Source organism: Gambusia affinis, linkage group LG02 (genome assembly GCF_019740435.1).
Source record: "Gambusia affinis linkage group LG02, SWU_Gaff_1.0, whole genome shotgun sequence".
NCBI classification, from domain to species: Eukaryota; Metazoa; Chordata; class Actinopteri; order Cyprinodontiformes; family Poeciliidae; genus Gambusia; species Gambusia affinis.
This window is the reverse complement of record NC_057869.1, coordinates 15,151,484-15,175,705: the sequence shown is the minus strand read 5'-3', so window position 1 is coordinate 15,175,705 and position 24,222 is coordinate 15,151,484. Positions and strand designations below refer to the sequence as shown.

At 38.0% G+C, this 24,222-nt stretch overlaps 2 protein-coding genes across 7 annotated transcripts in view; both read left to right on the top strand.

The window, feature by feature from the left end:
• The window catches only part of nedd4a (NEDD4 E3 ubiquitin protein ligase a), a 32,018-nt gene extending 25,393 nt beyond the window's left edge, over positions 1-6,625 (top strand). For 3 of the 4 annotated variants that reach the window (XM_044138345.1, XM_044138338.1, XM_044138325.1), the window contains 10 exons: positions 1,273-1,394; positions 1,496-1,566; positions 1,666-1,761; positions 1,842-1,915; positions 2,000-2,060; positions 2,140-2,199; positions 2,300-2,407; positions 2,497-2,593; positions 3,292-3,364; positions 4,674-6,625. In XM_044138345.1, coding sequence (XP_043994280.1) covers positions 1,273-1,394; positions 1,496-1,566; positions 1,666-1,761; positions 1,842-1,915; positions 2,000-2,060; positions 2,140-2,199; positions 2,300-2,407; positions 2,497-2,593; positions 3,292-3,364; positions 4,674-4,776 — 865 coding nt within the window. In that variant the 3' untranslated portion in view covers positions 4,777-6,625. The remainder of the gene's footprint in view (positions 1-1,272; positions 1,395-1,495; positions 1,567-1,665; positions 1,762-1,841; positions 1,916-1,999; positions 2,061-2,139; positions 2,200-2,299; positions 2,408-2,496; positions 2,594-3,291; positions 3,365-4,673) is intronic. The other variant, XR_006372720.1, reaches the window with a different exon arrangement.
• Positions 6,626-11,138: 4,513 nt separating this feature from the next.
• The window catches only part of prtga (protogenin homolog a (Gallus gallus)), a 31,975-nt gene continuing 18,891 nt past the window's right edge, over positions 11,139-24,222 (top strand). For 2 of the 3 annotated variants that reach the window (XM_044138306.1, XM_044138298.1), the window contains exons 1-4: positions 11,139-11,293; positions 13,150-13,452; positions 23,595-23,739; positions 23,990-24,123. In XM_044138306.1, the coding sequence (XP_043994241.1) occupies positions 11,227-11,293; positions 13,150-13,452; positions 23,595-23,739; positions 23,990-24,123 (649 nt within the window). In that variant the 5' untranslated portion in view covers positions 11,139-11,226. Of the gene's footprint in view, positions 11,294-13,149; positions 13,453-14,173; positions 14,322-23,594; positions 23,740-23,989; positions 24,124-24,222 lie in introns of those variants that run through there. The other variant, XM_044138314.1, reaches the window with a different exon arrangement.

The window sequence follows — 24,222 nt, the reverse complement described above, 5'->3', positions numbered from 1 at the left end:
GATAAATTAAAAAGCAGCTTCTCTTCTTTTACCAGAGCTGAGATAATAGCTGGTTGTTTTATAGGAAGGTAGCATCAGAATAGACGTTGTTACAACTGTTTTCTGTCCCATCGCTGTCTGTGGTCTTTTAAAAAAACCTGACCTGCTGATTCTGATTTTAGAAAATGATTCAAATCCATTTTAAAACATAAGAATCTTAGCAGCTTTTTGCTTTCAGTGTCGTGTTAAAATGTAAAAAAAGGAATATGAAGAGCAGAAGTCATGTCTTAATGAATAATAAGTATTTACAATAAACAATAAATAAGGAAGGTGCAGCAGCTGCATCGTCCTTCAGCTGATCATCCTGTTTATGCCAATTTCTCAGTTAATAACTCTTTAGGAAGTATCCTGTTGTTGCTTGAATGTTATTTTATGTCAGCTACTGTTTTTGGTAAATATCACATTTCAGAAATAAAATAAAGAAATGAGGGAGTAAACTGTATTTGTGACAGAAAGAAAAGATTCTATTAAAATATTTTCTTTGCTTTGTTTCAATGCAAAAACACAAAATCTCAATATTATTTCACCTGTGACAAGACATTTTTCCCATGCCAGAGGAACCAGTACTTTTTAAAAAATCAATATTATGGAATTATTTACATAAAACAAGCTCAAATATCTTGCTGAAAAGTTACTTGCAAGTTAGTTTTGTCTTATTTCAAGCGTACTAAGGTATTTACTGAAGAAACGAGACCAAAAATACCTGGTTAGGTTTTGTGTCTTTGCAGTGACTTTGCTTCTTCTGCTGAGTTAATGAATTTTAAATGCAAAGGTCATGTAGAAACCTCGCAAATATAAAATGATTTATGTTCATATCTAAGAAAGAAACTAACAAAAACAACTGGAAAACTGTTAATCAGCATCACTTTAAAGTATGTTGACCTGAATATTGCTCACTGTGTGCACTCAGGTAAAAATGTATCTTCATTTTATTTCTTTGCATGTTTTGCTACGTAGAGAAGTAAACAACTCTTTCTGTTGCCTACTTGTTGGGCTTTAATTAGGCCAAGCTTCAGTCTCCGTGAGAGAGAGCATTACTGTTCAGACGTATTGTCTGTTCTTTATCATCCAACACCCTAGAACGACCTCTGTAACTAAACCCAGTGCATCACCTTACCTCAGTCAGCATCAGTCAGAGTATTGGTGTTGCTTCTGACAATTCTCCTCCTAGAAACACGCACACAAACAGAAAAACTGAATGAACAGAAAAGGTTCATTTTTCGGTCCTTTCAGAGACAACTACACGCTGCAGATCAACCCCAACTCCGGTTTGTGCAATGAAGACCACCTGACTTACTTCAAGTTCATTGGTCGTGTGGCTGGCATGGCGGTGTTTCACGGCAAACTCCTTGATGGTAAGCACTTCCTGTCCAAACAGGCTCAGACTCGATTAAAAACACCTCCTGCTCTGACAACGGATGTTTTCTGAGCCTTTTCTCTCGGTTTGTCTCTCCAGCGTTCTTCATTCGACCGTTCTACAAGATGATGCTGCAGAAGCCGATCACTCTGCAGGACATGGAGTCTGTCGTGAGTTTCAGACAGTTTCACCACGCCTGAAGATGATGCACTGAGAATTATATGGAACATTATTTTAACTGTTTCCAATCTGCATTTGTTTCAATGTAGGACAGCGAGTACTTTAACTCCTTGAAGTGGATTCTGGAGAACGACCCGGAGGATTTGGACCTGAGGTTCACCATTGATGAGGAGCTGTTTGGAGAGGTACGTTCAGCATCTCTTACACTTTCCTCCAGATATTTAATTCAAATTACTCGCAATAAATAATAAATATCGTCCTGCAGACCCACCAGCATGACCTGAAACTGGACGGCTCTGAGATTGTTGTCACTAATGACAACAAGAGGGAATACATCGAGTAAGAACAACTCAGATACGTTTATTATTGCTCTAAACGCTTAAATGAGGGGTTTACCATAATGTCATGTTTTGTGTGTGGCAGCCTGGTGATGCAGTGGAGATTTGTGAACAGAATACAGAAACAGATGATGGCTTTCAAAGAGGTAACTAAATGTTTCTGAGGTGGCAAAGCAATAAAACTGGAGGAAAAGAAAAAGAAAAGTAAGTTTCTTTGTGTTTCAGGGATTCTTTGAGCTGATACCAAAGGATCTGATCAGGATTTTTGATGAGAATGAGCTTGAGGTGAGTTTTTATTTAGTGGATTTGGTGTTAAAATGTTTAATAAATCTGTGAGAAAACCTGGATTATAATCTACTCTCCTTGTTTTTATTTTTTCTCCCAGCTGCTCATGTGCGGGCTGGGAGACGTGGACGTGAACGACTGGAGGCAGAACACCAAGTACAAGAACGGTTACTGTGGCGACCACATGGTCATCCAGTGGTTCTGGAAAGTAAGAGCATTTTCCTCACCTTTCGGTTAGATTTAGTTATTTGGCTGGGATGTAATTGTTTATTGATTATTGTTTATTGATTTGTGTAGACGGTGCTGCTGATGGATGCAGAAAAGAGAATCCGGCTCCTGCAGTTTGTGACGGGGACGTCCAGAGTCCCGATGAACGGGTTCGCAGAACTTTATGGTGAGACAAATAATTGTTGGCTGCAGCATTAATTTAAATAATCAATTATTCTATCAATTAATTTATTAATCTGATGAAAAAAATTGTACATTCTGTAGATTTTTTAACCACATAATGAGAAATCCATTAAAAGATTAAAATAACTAATTCAATAAATAAATATTTTATTGCAACAACATATCCTTCATTTGGTGAACACTTGATTTTTTGTAGCTAAAGACGCATCTGCAGCTAAAAAATACTTACTTAAAAGTTTTAGAAATTGGATTAAATCAGTAATAACTAGACAGCAAAAGGTTTTCTGCAGAATTTGAAACGGGTGAAGCTAAAACTACATATAACAGTTCTGGTTTCAACATATTTACAGAGAAAGAAGGATTTTTTTTACTAAATTAAATTCAGCATGTAATTGTTTTTGTTTAATTTTGCATGTTGTTCTTTCAGCAAATAGTTATTTCAATAATCGTTTAATCACGATTAAACCAATTAATCACTTCAGCCCTAAACAAAAACCTGTCATTTCTTCTGTTTCACTTAAAAACAAACATTTCTCACATTTAATTTCACATGCTCGGACAAATACAGTTTTTGCTTTAGTGTTACTTTAACTCTCTGTCTGTATCTCTTTGTTTTTTATTGTATTTTTCTGAACTGATGTCAGTAAAAAAGTCTCATGTTGTTTCTCTCGTCACTTCCAGGCTCTAACGGGCCGCAGCTGTTTACCATCGAGCAATGGGGAACCAGTGATAAACTTCCCAGAGCCCACACATGGTGAGCGCCTCGCCCATTACAAACACCTTGATCAAATTTAACTGCAATAAAAACGTATGGAAACATAAATATTTGCTCATAAATCGGTTCCTCCAGGATGCTGTTGTGTCGCGTTATTAATGCAAGATAACTGGATCAAATATTTATTAGATACAGTGACAGGATCTTGTTTACTACAAGTAGCATACTGAGTACTGATCACTGCTTCACAGAACCCCAAAAACTAGAATATTGCCTTTAAGAGAAAATGCAAGTCTATCATGATTTCTGTATTTATTTTTCCCTAAACATGTTAATGTATCTTTTTAAAAGAAACCAAAAAAATTCATAATTTAACTTCGCTTTTCTGATTGACTGTCAGTGAGTCTTTTAATGCACAGAAGCAGTCAAAGCATCTCAGCTTATGAAAGTAAAATAGAGTTTTAAACGCATTTCAACTACACTTTTTCCTTCCATTCAACTTTCCATTCTGTGTGATCAGTCGGCATCTGTACTAGACTTTGACTTAACACTGAATTTCAAAATATGCAGCATCCAAACAGCTATGAACAGATTTTGTATCACAGTAGCTGGAGTCAAACAATGGAGTGAAATGAATATGGAGCTAAAACAATGTCAAAACATCAACCAGTTTAAGTACAAAGCTATGATGCTCACACTGGACAGGGAAGATGGGAATTAAAACATGTGAGTTTTTTCTTCCTTTGTCTGTTAATAGTTGCTTATTTTGTCGTCTTACTGTCATTGTTATCATTAGTTTATTTTCTCTGTTTTTTTATTTTATTTATTGTTACATAACACACATTAAGAAGAATTTGGTAAGGATATTATTATTATTATTATTATTATTATTATTATTATTATTATTATTATTATTATTATTATTATTATTATTATTATTATTATTATTATTATCTGTAGATTTTCTTTTCTTGTTGGTTTGTAACCATTTTGTCTATAATATAATTTATTTCTTGTCTTTTTAACACAGTATATTAAACAGGCACATGAATATTAGAACATGGTTTAATTTCAAATTATTGATAGTTATTGAGCCAGTAAGTTGTATATTTCATTAAATTGAGATAAGGGGTAGGATTATTGTCAAACATAAAAGTCTAGTGGTAAACAAATAATTTTGTTTGCAGATGTTTTCTGTGTCCTGCGGATTTCTTGGTTCTGAAAACCTGTTTGAAATACATATAACAAATAAAATCAGGCTCTTCTCGTGATATTCTGATTTATCCCTTTAGAGATTCTCCTCAAAGGCAGATTTGATCCGGATTATTTCCCTCTTTTTCTCCTAAAGCTTCAACCGTCTGGACCTCCCTCCTTACGAGTCGTTCGAGGAGCTCAGGGAGAAGCTCAACATCGCCATCGAGAACGCCCAGGGCTTCGACGGCGTCGACTAACGGCCGCCGTGATTGGACGAGGGGAGCGGACTCTGCTCCAGTCAGAGCGAACCCGACCAGGACCTCGACCTGCCAGCTGACGGTCAGATGAAGGAAAACCTCAGAGCCGTCGTTCGGTCCACTGACGGAGAAAAAAAAGAGACAGATGCTGTTTTTATCTGCACTTTTCAACGTTTACAAGTCAGATTCTTTATCGGGAGCCGCTCAGAGGTACATGCATTCACTGTCACTTGATCTGCTTAAATGCTGTGATGTGCTAAACATAGGTTGATTTTTTTTTGTTTGTTTTGTGAGCCGATATGCATAAATACTGTGAATTGATGAATTCATGCCTCCCTGAACACATCTGAGACACTGGTGTGGAAGAGTCCAGCTTCATCCAGCTGCAAAAAGCTACGAGGTTCTACTGACATTCAGCAGCTTCACTCCCGCCTGAGGAGTCTCACTCTTTTCATTCAACAAAAGTAACATTTATTACCATTCAGTTTGCTTTACTGCAATCAACAGGAAAATAATACTTATTTTATTCGCTTTTCAGAATAGAAACATATCAGTCGCTACCAGCAGTAAAGATGATCTGTTAACCAGAGTCGCCATCTGAGCTCAAACATCTTGTTTTTTTACTTCTTCGTAAAATAAAAAACTAAATTTATCACTATTTTAAAATACCTAACGGTTGTGATTTAGTTTGAAAATCATTTTGAACAGCTTTTCTTCTTTTATTATTTTTTTCTCATCAGTTTTATTTCCTGTATTTTACATTTTTTCATTCCAGTATTTCAGGTATTTAGCTGCATGGACCTTAAAGCCATTTTCAGCGGACAGCGTTACAAACACGTTGGAGCGACTAGCTAGTCTAAATGTGTTGGTGAATAAATAGATTGTTGAGGTAGTGATGAACCTGGACCAGTGAAAAGCTTCAGTAATTATTGTTTCTGTGTCGTCCATGGAGAGGGAGAAGTGGCTACAGCATACAGTGTTGGATACTATGCACTCATGTACATATCGATGTAAAATAGCCAAGTATCTCTTACATTTTTTGTTTATTTCACGTTGCGTTAACGTACCTGCAGACACACCAGTGCCTTTTACATCTACTTTCAGCGTCTTTCTCCCCTTCGAATTGATGAAAATTCACCTTTTATCTCTGAGTTTTAATTTAAGCTTTCGCCAGCTGGCCTTAACATGTTAAATAGTTTTACTGACTTTTTTTTTTTTGTGTCCTGTGACATCATCGTTTTTATCTCATCAGGGAGCGTCTGATTGCAGCTCCGTTTTTGAGAGCGCATCTTCAACGTGTTTTTGTGTACAGATTGTTCTTCTCAAAGTGAGAACTCATTTGTGATACCTTTGTATGAAATGTCTGTACTTGAGCAGTAGTTTTAACATTTTCTGACAGGTGAAATGTGTTTACTCTAGCTGCCATGTTTACAGATCGGTGAGGGTGGGAGACGATGAGGCCCGCTTCCTGTCTGACGTTTTTCTTACTCCTGCTTTTATAAAGTGAAGCACTTTGTTGACGAGTCTTACTTCTGAATCTTTGCCAAACTGCAGACTGTCTGAATCACTCATGATCTTTTGCTTCATGTGTTTAAATGTTTACACGTTAACCTTGCTTAAAACGAGCACTTTCTCTTCTTTCACATTCATTTTAAAGAGAAATACCAAGGCCTTCATTTGTGACACGTTATGTAGACTTTAGAGTTGTTATCATATCTGTGTATGCTAGAAATAACATTACAGCAGAAAAAGGGCAGAATTATTTTTGCTTTTCATTAATGTTAACTACCTATAGCATATCTATAGACTGAATATAAATGTTTGCAAAATAAACACATAAAACCCCGGATGCAATGACTTTATGTCAAGTTATTTGCTTATTTCTTATACAGTTGGGAACATCTCACCATGGATATAAATATGTTAAATTTTTCTATATTTTGATGTTTTTGTCATGCTTGAATTATTATTTTAAAAAAACTGTAAGGAATTTAAAAAACTACAGCTGGATGCACAAGCATATTCATAATTATTCTTGCAGGCTGAAATATTTACATAAAATGCTGTAGAGAATGACTTACCTCATTACAAATCGCTTCTGTTTTTATTTTTTTTATTGCACAGCTCTTGTTTTTTAAATTCATTCAAGTCGTTGTGTGGTAAAGTCATCATGGAAGAACTACAAAGAAAACCAGAAACATAAACACAAAAAATCTGCCTAGCAACAGGAAATGTCACACAGTGAGATGATCGATCCGTCAAAATAAAAGTACGATTTTTCTGTGTATCAGTGTGGGTTAATAATTTTCCAGGCACACAGAGTATAAATATTTGCATCTCGTAGTTTGATGCTGAATTGATCCAGCAGGGGGCGCTAAAGCTCACGTTGCGAGTCATATATTTGCTGAGTCATGATGCGATGGGATCCGCTGGTCAGTGCAAAAACACAAAATAGCACCAAGTATTTTTGGTCTAGGTTCTAGTGTAAATATCTTAGTTCACTTGAAATAAGATAAACGAACTTATAAGTAACTTTTTAGCAAGATGTAGAAGCTTGTTTAGAGTAAATAATTTCTTAGCATTGATGAAAAAGTTCCACTCACTAGCAGATTTTTTTACTTAAAACGTTAACAATTGTCTCGTCATAAGTGAAATAATCTGTTAGTGGAGCTAATACTTTATAAAAATCAGTATTAACTAATTATTGACTTGTAATAAGCTTTAATATCTTCCTGAAAAGTTGCTAGTTTTGCCTTATTTCAAGTGTGCCAAGATATTAACGCTGGAAATTAAACCAAAGACACAAGAAAAAAGTTACAAAAAATCTGTAAAAATAAATATTCTCAGTAAGTTTTGTAACATTTTGCAAAACTAAATCATTCTGGTAATTCTGAGTGATATAAAACGAGAAACACTTGCACTGATTTAACTTCAGACAGTGAGAAAAAAACCTCATGTTTCTTTTTTTTAACTGTATTTTCTCACTGTAATTGATGAGATTTCAGGACGTCTAAACCAGCTAAATCACTGATCAGTAAAACATGATTTGCTGATGTCCTGCGGTATAAAATGGACGTGCTCCTTCTACTCTGTCTCTGAAAGCTGGTGACCCTCGACCGCAGAGCCGCAGTCCTATTGTCTCCTTCTGCCTCCTGCATTGAGGCAGTAAAGCCCCTTCCCTGCATGGGGGTCAGCGGAAAGGTCACGCACGATTCAGGCCAGCCTTTCGGACTCTTCTGGAGGTCAGCGGGGATGGGCGCAGGCGGGGGGACACCGCACTGACCCAACAGCAGATGGTACTGGGGAGGCTGGCTCCTTTGGACCAACACGCGCACAGAAAAAGCAGAACCTGATAATGAGTGATAGGTCATTGATCGGGCTGCAGCAGAGCCTGACCCGGGCCCAGCCTGCTGATTGGGGTCCAAACCCAGGACCGAACGGAGACAGGAAGTGACCGGGAGCGGCTCGCTTTCCCATGAGGTGGAAGAGAACCGAACCGATCCGTTCAAAACAGGTCACTGCAAAAACACTGCACACTGTAAAACCTCTCAGCCAATTTTAGTCGTGTCTACTATCTTCTTTAGGTCCAATAAATTTAGAGAGTTTTAGGTTTTGAGTAATGACTCGTGTTAACTTTTTATTAATTTAGTCAAACCTCCAACAGATGAATAAAGGTTTTTAGGTTAGCACTTAAAAAACTGAAAGAAGAAAAAGACAGGAGTGGGAACTATTTCCCAGAATGCTTAGCGGCTTGATTTTGTATCCTGTTTTGAAGCGTTACATTGATCTGAATCTTGCAACACACTGATACTTAATTGTGTTTTAGTAAGTTTCCAAACCAGAGGATAACATCCTGTTCACATTAAATGTTTTAGAGCAGAATTAATTGTGATGTTTAATAAAATTCATTATCAGTTCATACAGTTTGAAACAAGAATTTAATTATTCAAAAGTAAAATAAGTTGTTTTTAACTTGATATTGTGAGTAAAATAAATGTGGCTCTTTAACCAGGTGAAGGCAGTTTTTTGTTCTTGCATATTGTGAAATAATTATTTGGTTTAAATTGCAGCATTTAGTTAAAACAATTCAAGATTAATGAACTTAAAAACAATGTTTAGTCAACTTGTCTCTTGTTAAATTAACTTCATGAACTTTAATTTCTGAGTTAAAATCAAAATAATTTTCTTGTTGATTTAAAATGCATTTTCAAGGCAGCAGGTGGAATTTTATTTTCAAGTTAAACTACCTTAAAATGTTTTACAGTGAACCAAATATTTAATATTGTCTAACTTCTAGAGCAAAGATGGATGAAAGGATGGATGGATGGATGGATGGATGGATGGATGGATGGATGGATGGATGAAAGGATGGATGGATGGATGGTCTGATGGATGGATGGTCTGATGGATGGATGGATGGATGGTCTGATGGATGGGTGAATGGATGGATGGATGAAAGGATGGATGGATGGATGGTCTGATGGATGGATGGATGGACGGATGGTCTGATGGATGGATGGATGGATGGTCTGATGGATGGATGAAAGGATGGATGGATGAAAGGATGGATGATGTAAGGATGGATGGATGGATGGATGGATGGATGGATGGATGGATGGATGGATGGATGGATGGATGGATGGTCTGATGGATGGGTGAATGGATGGATGGATGAAAGGATGGATGGATGGATGGATGGATGGATGAAAGGATGGATGGATGAAAGGATGGATGGAAGAAAAGATGGATGGATGGATGGATGGTCTGATGGATGGATGGATGGATGGATGGATGGATGGATGGATGGTCTGATGGATGGGTGAATGGATGGATGGATGAAAGGATGGATGGATGGATGGATGGATGAAAGGATGGATGGATGGATGAAAAGATGGATGGATGGATGGTCTGATGGATGGATGAAAGGATGGATGGATGGATGAAAGGATGGATGGATGAAAGGATGGATGGATGGATGAAAAGATGGATGGATGGATGGTCTGATGGATGGATGGATGGATGGATGGATGGTCTGATGGATGGATGGATGGATGGATGGATGGATGGTCTGATGGATGGATGGATGGATGGATGGATGGATGGTCTGATGGATGGATGGATGGATGGATGGATGGATGGTCTGATGGATGGATGGATGGATGGATGGTCTGATGGATGGATGGATGGATGGATGGATGGACGGGTGAATGGATGGATGGATGAAAGGATGGATGGATGGATGGATGAATGAAAGGATGGATGGATGAAAGGATGGATGGATGAAAGGATGGATGGATGGATGGATGGATGGATTTTTCTATCGTAGCTGGTCCTTGCCACTGAATGACACATGGCTGCTCTGTGTGTCTGTGTGCGTGTGTGTGTGTGTGTAGGTGTGTGTGTGTGTGTGTGTGTGGTACCATGGTGGGGGTGTGTTTCCGTCCTCCATCAGTGATGGACGGCGGATCGATGCAGCAGCTGTCCGGCTCCATCGATGCTTCCTGGTAATTGCGGGTCACACTTTGAGGGGACAAACTCATTTTCATCAACATTTCTCTTTCTCAGGGTCTGCAGAGACCATTTGGTGAGCAGCCTGACTCTGATCCTGATGGATCTGCTCTCATCAATGTGACGGATTGAGGAGGGGAAAGATCCTGATGGGGAAAGCCATGGTTTCACTGGTTTCACTGGTTTCACTGGTGCATCACAATCTGTTGTTTAACAGTTTTCAGGGTTTTTTCGTTCCACACTACATACAAACTCTGGGGGAATCTTATTTATAAATTAGACACAACTTGTTGGAAATTACTGCTTTTACACAAACATAGTACTAATACAGATGCACACGAAGCTCACTAAGGAGGAACGATTTTTCCCTTTTATAGTTTTAACTTAATTGTGATGTGCAAACGTTTTGACATGAGGGACAAAACTGTCAAGGCGAAAACAAAACAACACAAAAAAGATTCAAATGAATTTGTTGTGCCTCTGTTATCGTATCTTCTCAGTAAACTGAACTAAATGCATGATTTTATTGAAAGGAGACTTTTACACAAGAAGGATTTGTAAATAATTGTTGCTCATGCAGGCCAGATTTGAGTAATTCAGAGGGCCACAAATGGCCCCCGGACCACACTTTGAACACGCCTGCTTTAATCTCTTGTGATTCCTTTAATTTAAATAACTATTGTTACATTAAAATGGCCTGTGTGAATCAAATCTTGGTTTTATCTGTGTGCGTGTAAACCGGAGTGTGTGCGTCCTGCCTGCAGGGGGCGCTGGACCACACGCTGACTCGGTGGGGGTGATTAATTGCCTCCGTCTATCCCAGAGGAGGGAATCTGCCCCTGTGCATCTCTGTGCTCTGTCGCAGCTCGTCAGAGTTAGTGCGGCTCATGCGGAGGAAACAGCCATGAGAGAGTAGCTGGCATGCGTGGACAATTACCGTAAATGGCTTTTCTGAAAGGGAAACGACACCAGCGGCTGCTGCTTCTTGCCTTTTTTCTTCCAATCTCAGGTGAGGAAAAACTCCGGTTCGTTTGGTGTAAAGCCGCTAAAGCAGAGCAGGAGGGACGAGATGAGGCCAGCAGAGCTTTAATCCGTTTGAACGGATTCACTCTGAGACGATTAAACACGTCAACTTTTCACTTCCGTGGAGGAAACTGAAGTTATTTGATGGTTTATACATGAGTGGAACTCAAACTGCTGCCGTTGTTTATCATTTTGTCGCTGCTTTAATGTGACACTATTCAGACTTTCTCCACTTTCTCACTAACCAGTAACCATGGCTGCGAGTAAAATAAAAGTTGCAACTAATTTCAAAGCTTTTCTGCGCTGAAAAGAGAGAATCCAGCTCCGATTTAAGGAAATTGTGTGAATTGGTCTGAAGTAACTGCATTCAGTTTAGTGAACTTACTTTATTTACGTGTTTATCTTCACAACTTGATAAACCAACCTGGACAAACTTTATTTGTTTTAAAAGTTGCAGCTGCATTCTCCCTTTTTTCCACTGAACATATAAATAAAATAGGGATTATATAGATAAATTGAAGTTTCATATTCACAGTTTAGAGGGTGTACTTACTTTAACACATTTGTACACTTGATGTTAGATTTTAATATGTTTAAAAACTTTAACAGAGATTTATTTCTTATGTTCTTTTTATGAAAGTTAATAAAAGTAACAGGAGCAGTCACAAGGTCATTTATGCTAGCGATGCTGTTTTATCTGATCATTTATTGGAATAAATTAGTCATCCTGGGGCGATGAAAGAATAAATAATGATACTTATTGTACCAGAGCTCATTACAGTAAGGTTTATTTTGTTACTTTTAGTGTATTTTTCCACAGTTTGTCCCTTAATATTAGAAAAATACTTGATTGTGACGCTATTGTTGAAAATTGTGGTAAAAATATTGATTATATGCATAAAATGAGCCTATAAAATCTACCATGAATATAATGTGATGCAGGCATTAAAGTTGAACTCTGTCCATATTTATTATTACTGATTCTGCAGATATTAAATGATATCATTCTTTATACTGTACAAAACAATATTGCAATAACAATATTTATTGTGCAGCTCTTTACCCCTTTGCACTTAATTCAGGCTGTTTAACTGAAATGGGACATAATTTCTTATCATTTATAAATCCTATTAGACTATTCTTACGATTGTGAAAGAAAATGTTTGATCCTAAAGAACTAATCTAGACTTTAAAGTTGCTTTTATGTTAAGTCAGTGCTAGTTTTTCTAGCTTTTTATTTATTTTTCATGTTGAAAATAATATAAAAACATTTTTTAAATGAACTTTTTAAACAAAACTCTTTTGGTTTTGATACCAACACTTTTGGCAAAATATGTAATTTGGTCATATTTGATTGCTTACTAATGACATTTAACAGTCATACCCAGCTTAAAATAATGCTACACCTCCATTAAAAACATGTTTTACAGTTTTTAGGACTAAAAACTCGTTACCTCCCCGTAGAAACACAGAGTTAGGAATAAAAGCTTAACTCTGAAACCACAAAAAGCATCCCAGCTGGTAAACCAGAAGTCATTTGACAAAATAAAGTGAATTACTGTGAATCGATGGAGCAGCAGCATCATTTGTTTCAGCAGGTGACTTTAAAGTAAAAGGAGCAGAAATGCTGTTTGGTGCAGCTGCTGCATTGGACAGTAAAACCTCCATTTGGCCGCCCTGCAACCTTTAAATGTGAAATAAAACAGGAGCAAGTATTTGTTTCCACTTTCACTGGTCATACCTATTTAAAGTTTACCAAACCTCTTTAATTACTGCCACTATGAGCTGCAAGTGTTGGGATTTTTAATAAGCTTCTGTTCTCTCTTTCTTTCTCTTCCACAGGTGTTTTAAGCTTCAGCGAGTTACTTTTCGTCAAAGAGCCCCATGATGTCACCATCATGCGGAAGGAGGCGGTTATTTTGGACTGCCAGGCGCGCGGAGAGGCGCCGATTGACGTCAGGTGGCTCAGGAACGGAGTGAAAGTCGTGGAAAATGAACGGGTCTACCTGCTTTCCAACGGCTCCCTTTTTATTTCTGAGGTGGAAAGCCGAAGAGGAGACAAATCAGACGAAGGCTGCTATCAGTGCCTTGCTCAAAACAAGTACGGAACAATCCTGAGCCAGAAAGCCCATCTCACAATCGCAAGTGAGTACAGGAAGTGCTTCGGTTAGGAGATATTTCAGAGCTAGAGGTGGACAATATTGACTTTTAGTGCAATATTTTGTTGTATTTCGTATGACTGCCTGTCGCAGCATTTATAAAGACAAATACTGCTCTTGAAATTAAAATCTTCAAGACGCTGCTTACTTACTGGGTGATTTATATCATTATTATTTTAATCATTTTAATGATATTTATTGATCTGCTTGTGGAAGAAACAGTGGAAAAAATTGGTAAAAATAACATTTTACATAATACTGTTATATATATATATTTTTTTATATGATAAATCAAAATTGTTGTCCCAGTCGGGACCAAAATTGCAACATTTGTTACATTTTCATCTAGTGCGGTTCACTTTCATATTGCACTTTGAAAAACCTGTTCCCCTCCTCGCCTGTGGTGGCGCTGCACCAAAAACCAGTGAAGGAAATGGCACAAAAACATCTGAATAAGACACTGAATTCAATTTCCTTCTTCACAAAATGTAAACAAAAACTGGAGCAATACCAGATTTCAGCAAAAATAGGATTTCTCTTTTGTAATTGGTAAAAAAAAATCAAGACCCATTTCCCCACTAGCGTTCGACTCACACGTTTGTTTTGGTTGAATTTACCCAGAATGCCCTGCGCTGTGGTCCACGTCCTGCTTTTGGAGCGGTGTCTGGTCTGCTTGCATTCAAATATGCATTCGAATCGCGGCAGAGTTCACTGTAATTGAACTGAGAGCGAGGTTTTTAGGCGAACCGTTTGATTCTTTGAGTTGGATTAAACCGACCCAAACATGGCTGGAGTGAATTCAGTCTTTGGTGATTGATCAGTTTGACAAAACTACATGTAACTTGGACGTTAAATGTAAGTTATTTTTGTCACACTTCGCGGAGGTTTTAATGCTAAGCATCCTTTAACAGGAAATCGTGCCGTTATTTATGTGTTTGGTGCCTCCAGGGCGGCGTTGGCAGCAGCGTGGAAGCAGAACAAAGTGTTCAGAGTTCGAGTGGAGGAACTGCTGGTTGGATTGGGGAAAAGCCCATTGGTGTGTTAATGAAGGGGAGGGAGATTTGAAAGGTCAGGAGCTGTCCAGGAAACTGGCCCTGCTCCGCTGAAGAGCAGATGACCCCTATTCACGGGCCGGGCTTTCATGTTGTTGCACCCTGATCACTTGAGGAATTGTTTCTTTAGGAATGCTCTCCCCCCAGCGCAGCGCAGCTCAGCGCCCGTCGTATTGTAAGGGGGAGGGAGGTCAGAGATGTGTCCGCTGGGACCTTATGCCATCTCTACCTACCACACCAAACTTTGACCATCGCGTTTCCATCAGAGTGACGACGTTCACATGTCGCATTGAGCAATTAGCCAAATGAGCTCAGTCATTTTCATTCTGATTAATCCAGTCAGTCAGCTTAATCATGACGATTTGATTGCTGGAATAATTAACTCAAAAAACTATACATTCAGAACAGTAACTATTCCAAAACTGTTCAAAAACTAAACACATTTTGCATATAAGATAAAACATGTTTATGACAAATATGTTTGACCTGAAACTCTTCAAGTGAATCTGCAGATTCAGTAAAAAAAATTCCTATTTTATTGCATTTTATGCAGTAAAATGTTTATTTTCCTGTTGAGAAAAGATATCAAACTGTTGGTTTATTTGTGTCTTTTAACATATTTCAAATATTGTATCACTTTCAATCATCAGAATAATCAATAGAGTAATTGATTACCAATATAATCAATAGTTGTAGAACTAAATTGAATGGTGATTTTGTTCACAGAGACGTTTTTGTGGTTTTACTTGTAGGTTTTTTTTCCATTTTATTTTGAATATTTAAAATCTCTTCCGGTTAAAGTGTGAAGTATTCTTTACATAACTAAAGTTTATTGGTTTTTAAAAGGTGGATTATTATGCCATTGCCAATATATTACTTGAAAATGTTCTCAAAAGAGCAATATTATCGTTTATCGCGATTATTGCGATAATAATAAGATCGCAATATCCTATGATAAAGGATAATTGATCAATTTATCCTTTATCATCCCATTTCAGGCTGCTTGTTGTTACTGAAATGCTTGTTTTGATAAATCTATTGAAGGTTTTAAAGTGAACAGTTCATTTAGATGTGTTCAGATGGGTGAGTTCAGCATTAATTTCTATTACATGAAGAAAAACTGTATGAATGTCTGCCATCCTGAAACTGCTCACCAGTCCATATAGTCTTATCAATTAATCAATACTTTGCTGGCTCTGTAGCTTGGAATAAAGTGGTGGTAAAAGCTGCCACCAAGCTTTTCCAGTTTGTTTTTGGATGGACACTTAGAGCTGCTAGAAGATCTATCTGGGAAGCTCATAAACTTTTCACATACCTGAGAAATGCTCAGTTGAAGGCTGGAGGAGCAGTGGGGGATGAGCCTCCACACACACACACACACTCACACACACACACACACACACACCGATGTGAGCTGCTGTTTCCCGGCATTCTGGGGGCTTTAACCTGAGTGTCTAAATGACCAAACTTTATTGCAGGCCTTCCCAGGTCAGGAGGAATTGGAGGCTTTGCACACAATTGTTTTCTGCCTCACCACTCCCATGGACGACTGAAAGGCTTTTCTCTCCGGCCGGTTTTGTCTCCGCTGCCTCCCATAGTCACAAAAGAAACGGGACTCTTTGAGGGCAGTTGTCCTTAAATCGGTGGACAGATAAGCAGTAAGAAGTGTAATTACACTCATCGTAAAAGTTAATCATTAGTAAGTTTGTGTTTTGATTAAAACGTCAGGGTGGTTTGCTGTAGTTTATATATGACTGACAGGCTTAAAATAAATTATGTTTAGCAACTTTTGCGCCTGGAGGTCTTGTCGTATGTTAGCGGCTCAGGTTGAAAGTGGAAGTCAGGACATGTGGCCGACTCTCCTGACATGCTTTATGTGTTCGGTGCAGGAGTTATGCTCTGTGGGAGCGTTTTAACCCTTTACACACATGTCGAAGCCGCTGACTGTCATAGAGGAACACGGCGTTGATGGAGGGTAACCTTAAACATTGGGTCGTAAACCACAAAGGTGGGTCAGGATTTGGCTTTGATGGGAAGGAATGTGACACCCGAGCTTCACTGCGTGACGTTTGTCAACAGATTTCAGATTGATGGCGATTTTCATTGAGAGAATGCCTCCTAAAGTTGGCTCTATGTTTTTATCATGACCAGAAGTACACAAGGCAAGACAACAGAAGATGCTGTCATATTTCTCTCCATTGTTTCAGTCTAAATATTACACTCAGCTGGTGATGTTTATAGCTCTGGTTTTGCCATTTAATCGGTGATAGGGCTCTGCAAAATGCCGCTCTCCTAAAACTTTTGGACGCTCCATCAAACCTCAAGCAAATGAGTGGTTAATGAGCAGTCCTTTGAAAACTGGCCAACATGGCAAAAATGTAAAAACACAAAATCGTACCAGGTAGTTTTGGTCTAATTTCTACTGCAAATAACGTTAGCACACTTGAAATAAGACTAAACTAACTTACAGGCAACTGTTTAGAGATACAGGAAAGTTTTGAAGGCAATAGTTCCTTAATGTTGATTAAAAAGTACTAGTTTCACTGACAGATTATTTCACTTATAACAAGGGAAACAATCTGGAAATGGAACAAGTACTTTCTCAAATAGTGTAAAATTGTAAAAGAAAAAAAAAATATGGCTGGGCAAAAAATCAATAACGATCAATAACAGTAGATAACACTTCTGATTGAATATTCAACATAGAATATCTACTGAAGTCGGATCCAGAACCACTCAACCGCTAACAGCTAGCTAAACCAGGGTGGTGGAATCAACTGGCTCAGTGAATCTTTGGTTACCTAGCAATTCATCCCTTCTTTGGTTACCTAGCAACGACCTGTTGAGTAACTGGCGCAGCAGCAGTTTAAGATTTCACCACTGTGGCTCATAGCTGCTTAAAAAAAATAAAAAAAAGTGAAAACTGTGGATAAAACAGGAATCGTCACCAGTTTGGCTCTGTTTCAGATATTTATAGCAAAAAATCTAATCAATAATTATCGACATTGACTGATATGAAACACTTATATTGTGGTTTTCTGCCGTATCGTCCAGCCCTACGTTAAAATGACAGCATGGACAGTTTTTGAGGTTTTTCAACATCATTAATTGGAATTTATTGTGACAATGATGAATTAAAATCTTACCATGATAAGAAATGTATCCCCCTCCTTTTGGATCATCTCTTTTGTGTTGGCTCTGTGTTCTAGCTGAATATTTGTAATTTCCTGTAGTTAATTTGTTTAATGCTTGCTGCAGACCAAGTTTTAAAGACGTTACAGGCCACAAAGGAGCCGCTGCAGTTTATTTTTACCTCCCTGGTGCGTCCCTTAGGATGTCAGCTCAGGAACATTTCTTTAGGTTGCTAAGGCATGCATCTGACTTGACACTATTAGAAACCCCCCTATAAGTCAAAAGCAAACCCTGCACAGTGTGAACAGCGAGGTGAACGAATGAAATGCCCTGAAGGGAAACGATTCAAAGCCTGGAATCTTGTTTTTCTCCTCTGCTGGAGACGAAAGGTTACCATGGTTCCCCTGAACAGCAGGCCCTGAGGTCAAAGGTTCCCTAAAACTGGTAAATAGATGGAAGGCAGCCGGACTGAGACTGGGATATAATCTTTAGTTCAATAGTGCTAGATGGGCATCTAACTTTATCTGCTGCTTCTATTTTTGTGCAATATTCTCTGTTATTTTACATGAGTTTAAATAAGTTAATCTACAGTTTTATTAGTTGTCCGCTCCAGAGTGGTGAATAAAACCATTTCCAAGCAAAGGTAGGTGTACAGGTTGACTTTTAAAATCTGATCTGATACAGGGATTAAAAACAATGAAGCCTCTGTTGTCAGAGGAGGGTCGCTGTTGACTGATTGGAAAACTTTGTGACAGAGATAAGGAGCTGGAGGAGGTGGATGAATGGCCTGCACAGCTCCCCCACTGCAGCGTTTAGAGGTCACACTGCTCACGGGAATAGGTCTTTGTTTAGCCAGGCCAATGGTCACTGGACTGTCCTGCACATCTGCCAAACAGCCAACCATTGATTTGTGGCCTTTTCCAGCTTTGCATTCGTCTCGCAGCTTATCATTTTTTTCATATTCTTATTAAAGTTCACAGGGGCCAGTGAACTTAAGGAAGAACTATCGCTTACTTGATTAGTTGGTGCTTTTTTTTTTTTTAGGGAAGAGGTGAACTAAGCAAAAGAGCATCTGGTAAACAACTCTGATGGAAACGTATCGGACTTGGAAACGTAAATGGGAAACTTTGTAGGTTGATTTAGTGAACTTATTGCCTTCAAGGTCTGACAAGGTTGATCAATATTAAATTAAATTGACATTTAATGTCAATTTAAACTTTTAAGACAACGGAGTAAGTAGGCTTCTCATGTGTTTTCATACCTGATCTGATTTTTCTTTTTGCTTTCTTTTCTAGAAATGAAATGACAACTGATAGAAAAAGTGGCTTTTATTTCAATCATCCTGTCTGACAGAGTATTAGGACCAGGCTACGAGAAGTTTTGTTTAATTACAACATTATAGTCATAATCTGAGCAGAATACAAATGCAATTTGACCAAAAGTAATTTATTAAAATTACAAGGAAAAAGGTGTTTTAATGGGAGAAAAGTTTCTAGAGTTATCAAGCTCAGAACTTTGCTAGATGCTCAACATTCCTCATTTTATTTTTCATTTTTCTCATAAAACTATTACTTCCTTCTTCTACAGCTTTATTCTGGTAAAATCGGCATTTTATTCTTGCATTATTTGAACTTCATTTTCACATGACTCCATTCTCGTGTTGTTGTGATTGTGCTCTTGTACCTTTATTCTTGCATACACACTTTATTTTCTTAATCGTAGCCTGGCGCTGATGTTTTGTGGTAGAGTTGACCTGAATTAAAAGGCCCAATAGACAAAAGCGGTAAAACGCGCTCGAACAAGATGGCGGCCGTCGGGCGTGGTGACATCACTCTGAATGATACATTCCTAAATAAGCTGTTAAAAAAAATCCAGATTTTCCCTAAATTAAATCTTCAAAAACCAAAATTTTGATTGATTGATAGTCGATTTATCATCCAGCCCTTTGAGTAAACAAACCAAATTTTCCTTCAACGCCAGAAAAATGTAATCGACTGGTTCAGAACAAAACAAGATGAGAAATTTTTGGGTTTAGCAGAAATAATTATTTACATAAGTTGTGATGCTTCCTAATGAACGAACCACAGCGACTAGAGGAGAGAGGGCTGAACCAGTTCCTGCCATTTGCAGAGGATCTTTGTTTGGGTTTGACCTCTGCTGACCTTCAGTTTGTTGGCTAGTTTGTTGAGTTGCCACCAACTGAAGTCTACAGTATGAAGAGTTTTTGTAGATATGCTTCACTTTGGTATTTTAGTTTAGACTGAAGGGATCAAGTTGTAAAATAATCCAGAAAGACTTTGTTTTGTGCTGCTTTTGTCATTGAGGCATCTTTTTATTCCTAAAAATAGCACAAAGAACAGAGTTTTAGCTTTAAAACTGAATAATCTAATTTTGATACGATAACATTTTGTAGCTGGTTGATAGTTTTTGCTTCACAAAGCACATTTTAAATCCTTTAATGAAAGATTTAAGTGAAGCAGCAGTGAGCACCAGGTCTGGTTTGGGGTGGTCAAATTGGGAGCTGCCTGAGCGAGTGTTAGTCGGGATTTGTGGAGGTCAGAGGTGAGAGGTGAGATTGCAGAGAGGGGCAGATGGTCAGAACTGTTTCTTCAAGCTCTTGAGGAAATGGCAGAGGTATTTATTTTCTGTTCGAGTGGGCCGGAGTTCAAAATGTTTAATCAAAACTTTTGTTTTTGCACATTTTTGTTAAGTTATGCAAGTTTTAGAGACAGCAAAAGTAAAAAAGAGAAAAGAAAACGTAACCTAGTACCTCTAAATGCTTTTAGATGTACTGAAGTAAACAAGTTTTACAGACAGAAAATGGAAAAAAGTAGCAATTAATGCTTTAAAATTTATTAAAATAATAGACTAGAATAAGATATGTTGAAATATATACATAGAGACTCAAATTGTATTGATTTTTTATCCTTAATAGTTTATCAATAATCAATAAATGTGTGTTTTTATTTTCTGTTTGGGTGGGGTTGAGTTCAAAATGTTTTGTTTATTTTTTTTTAAGTTAAGTGAAGCAAGTTTTACAGACAGAAAAAGCAAAAAAAGTGAAAAGAAATAACAGCATTAAATGCCTTTAAATTCTTTTAAATTTACTGAAATAATAGAATAGACTAGAATTTGTTGAAACAAATACAAAAAACCTCAAATCCTATAGATTTCCTATTGATAGCCTTAAGAGGTCATCAATAATCAATAACCTTCCTATGTTTTTTTGTGTATAGGTAGGATTGAATTCAAAATGTTTTGTTTTTGTTTTAGTAAAACTAAGCAAGTTTTACAGACATAATAAGTAAAAGAAAAAAGAAATAGCAGCACTTAATACCTTTAAATGCTTTTACGTTTACTAAAATAAGCGTGTCCTGCAGACAGAAAAGGAAAGAAAGCATAACTTAATTCCTCTAAATCCTTTAAAATTTACTGAAATAATAAAATATAATTTGTTGAAATATATACAAAGAAGCTCAGATCGATTTCTTTCCATCTAGCCTTAATAGGTTACCAATAATCAATATCCGTCCCTGTGTTTTTCAATACTGTTCCCTGTAGAATAGGTGGAGTAGGATGAGAAGAGCTCGTAGCTCTGCCCTGTAGCCACGTCTCGTCAACACATGGTGGGTCTGTGTTGGCCTTTTCTCACCTCCATCGTCACATCAAACAGCCTCCGAGGAGCTGAAGCTAACGCGCTAACAGCTCAGGACTAATTTGATTAAACGGGACCAGAGTGAGGAGGACGTCTGATCCAGGCCACAATTTGCCTCATGTCCAAACAGAACCAAATCGAACCTGTATCAAACGTTTACTGTTTGAACTGTGCTGTTCTTCCCTCCGTGGATGTCAGCGTGATTTACAGGAAAGTTGCTGTCAGGCTTGTAAATGTCATAATTTATTGTTTTGTTTCCTTTGGAAGTCCGAGCTCTCCTGCTGTTTAGCACCATAACACCTGGCAGCGCTGCTTACACAGAGACATTCATCATTCCTCCGGACTCACCACACTGCGTTTACTGCACCACAGGAATTTTCTGCACAGCTTTCTCAAAAGCAGAGGCAGCGATGTGACAGAAAAAAAAAGATTGATCAATTTTACTATGTATTTTTTGTCCAGTTTATAGTGTAAATAAAAACGAACTTACAAGTAACTTTTCTGGAGCTCGTTTTAATCAGTAATTCTTTAATATTGATAAAAAAACAAAAAACAATTTCCCTTGCAGATTTCACTTACAAGACAATTTCACGTATATTTACGTGACAAAGATTTTAAAATTAATAATAAGTCATTATTGACTTCAAATTTGCTTTGTCTTATTTCAAGTGTAGATTTTTGCACTAGAAACTGTGTTTCTGGGCGTGCTGTGGCGGCGTAGGGGATGGCGCGACCCACATTTGGAGGCCTTCAGTCCTCGACGCGGCGGTCGCGGGTTCGATTCCCAGACCCGGCCAACGTTTGCCACATGTCTTCCCCCCTCTCTTTTCCCCCTGCCTGTCAGCCTACTGTCATATAAGGGACACTAGAGCCCACACAAAGACCCCCTGGTGGGGAAAAAAAAGAAACTGTGTTTCTGACGTGTAAGAAATGTAATTTGAACATAACGTCGTGTCCATCTTTGTTTTGATTTTGTTTACTTGTTTGCTGTGTCTCTGATGCAGATTCTGAGAATAAAAGGACTCCAAGTTATATCCACATTTATGAAGACCTTTACAACTCAGAAATCTGTTGATGTTTTTCTGACAAAAATAGATAAAGCAACTTATATATTCGTAAGACTGAAGCATTTCTATAAACTTTTCTTCCATCGTTTTGTTCCTTTTGCTGTATTTTTTTCCGTTTCTTTTCCCGTCATTTCTGTGGTTGCATAAAAGGCCTTGCTGATAGCTCCCAGTGGGTCTCATTTACTTGTGGGTCAGTTGGTTGTTGACCCAGGTTCAGTTTCAGGGAAACCTTATCCATGCAGGATGTAGCTGTTCTACTGCAGTCAACACCTTCCTGCAGCGCGCGGCTCGTCTCTGGCTTTAGGTCTTAAGGCACGACGTCCACTGACTGACTGATGCTGCAAATCAACACTGTGCCAGTTCACCTTAATCAGAACTAGTTTTATAATCAGTTCAGCCAGTTTTAAATGACTTAACTCATGTTCATAGTTCATCACCTAAACATTTTTAATTCAATGTACACTACCTATCGTTCCTTTGACTGTGTTTTATAACGTTATTTTCTTGGTTGAGTCTTTCTTTACATATGAAGTGAAGCTGAATGAATTCAACTTAAAAGCGACCGGAGATTCATAAGCCTGCAGTACCACTATTGGTTTTCATAAATACTGCAAAATCTGCAGTGTATGTGATTTTGCAGATCACATGCACTGCAAAATCAGTATATGTTTTTGCAGTGTAAGTCTAATATCCAAATAGGGCGCCCCCTTCACGTTCATCACGTAAAAAGCAGCATTGATCACTTCAAAGTTTGTGCACAAAACTGTTGTAAACAAGCAAAATTTATTCTGTTGAATGAAGTTGTATCTGAATCAAAGCAAGAAAGTAATCACTATTTTTTCTGTATTGAATAGTTTTGATAATTGTGATATAGTTTGAGATCAAAAAATGCTTTCTCAAATAGTTTGTTTTATAAAAGGTACTAAAACAGTAATAACTACTGGAACTACTGCTAAAAGAACTGAATTCAACACAGAATCACTTGAACCATCAAACCTTATTTTTGTTTACCTGCTTGTTTCTTCACAGCAAAGATTGAAGACATTCTCAGTGAGCTGTACCGATACTTTTGTACAACACAGCAATAATGCAAAGGAAAACTTTGCAGAGTTAGAATGGATTTTCCTTCTTTTTTCAACAATATGCAATAAAGCATCCCTTTTCTAAGATTCAAATACAAGGGAAAAATGTATTTAATTATTATTTCTCTTCTTTGGTGCAGGTATGTCATCTTTTGCACTCCAGCCATCGTCCGTAGTGGTGGCTGAGGGCTCGGTTGCCAGGTTTTCCTGCAAAATCAGTTCCCATCCTCCTCCCATCATCACTTGGGAGTTCAACCGGGTCACGTTACCCCTCTCCACTGACAGGTAAGCAACATCATGTGCGTTACTTTTTAACACTTTTAGAACATAGTGAAAATAAGTGTGTTTGCAGACTGAACATAATTGGACTATTTAGATTAGGACGCATGTAAAAAAAAAAAAAAAAGATATATCAGCGTTTTACCCATCAACTACCAATTAAAACCAGCTAAGGGAATATTAATTAGTTCCCCATCAGGTTTATTTGTCCATTTCTAGTTGTTACCTGACATGTAGTTCCTTCCTTGCCATTCAGAATCACAGTCCTGCCCAGCGGCGTTCTTCAGATCCAAGGCGTGCAGCGAGGAGATGCTGGGCACTACCGCTGCATAGCCACCAACATCGCCAGCCGGCGGCGAAGCATCGAAGCCACTCTCACTGTAACCCCCGGTATGTAAACCCACACAGATAAAATTATTTGATATATCTTGGGAATAGAGCATTACTTTAAGTGACAGGTGACCTATTATACTTCATTGAACCGGTTAG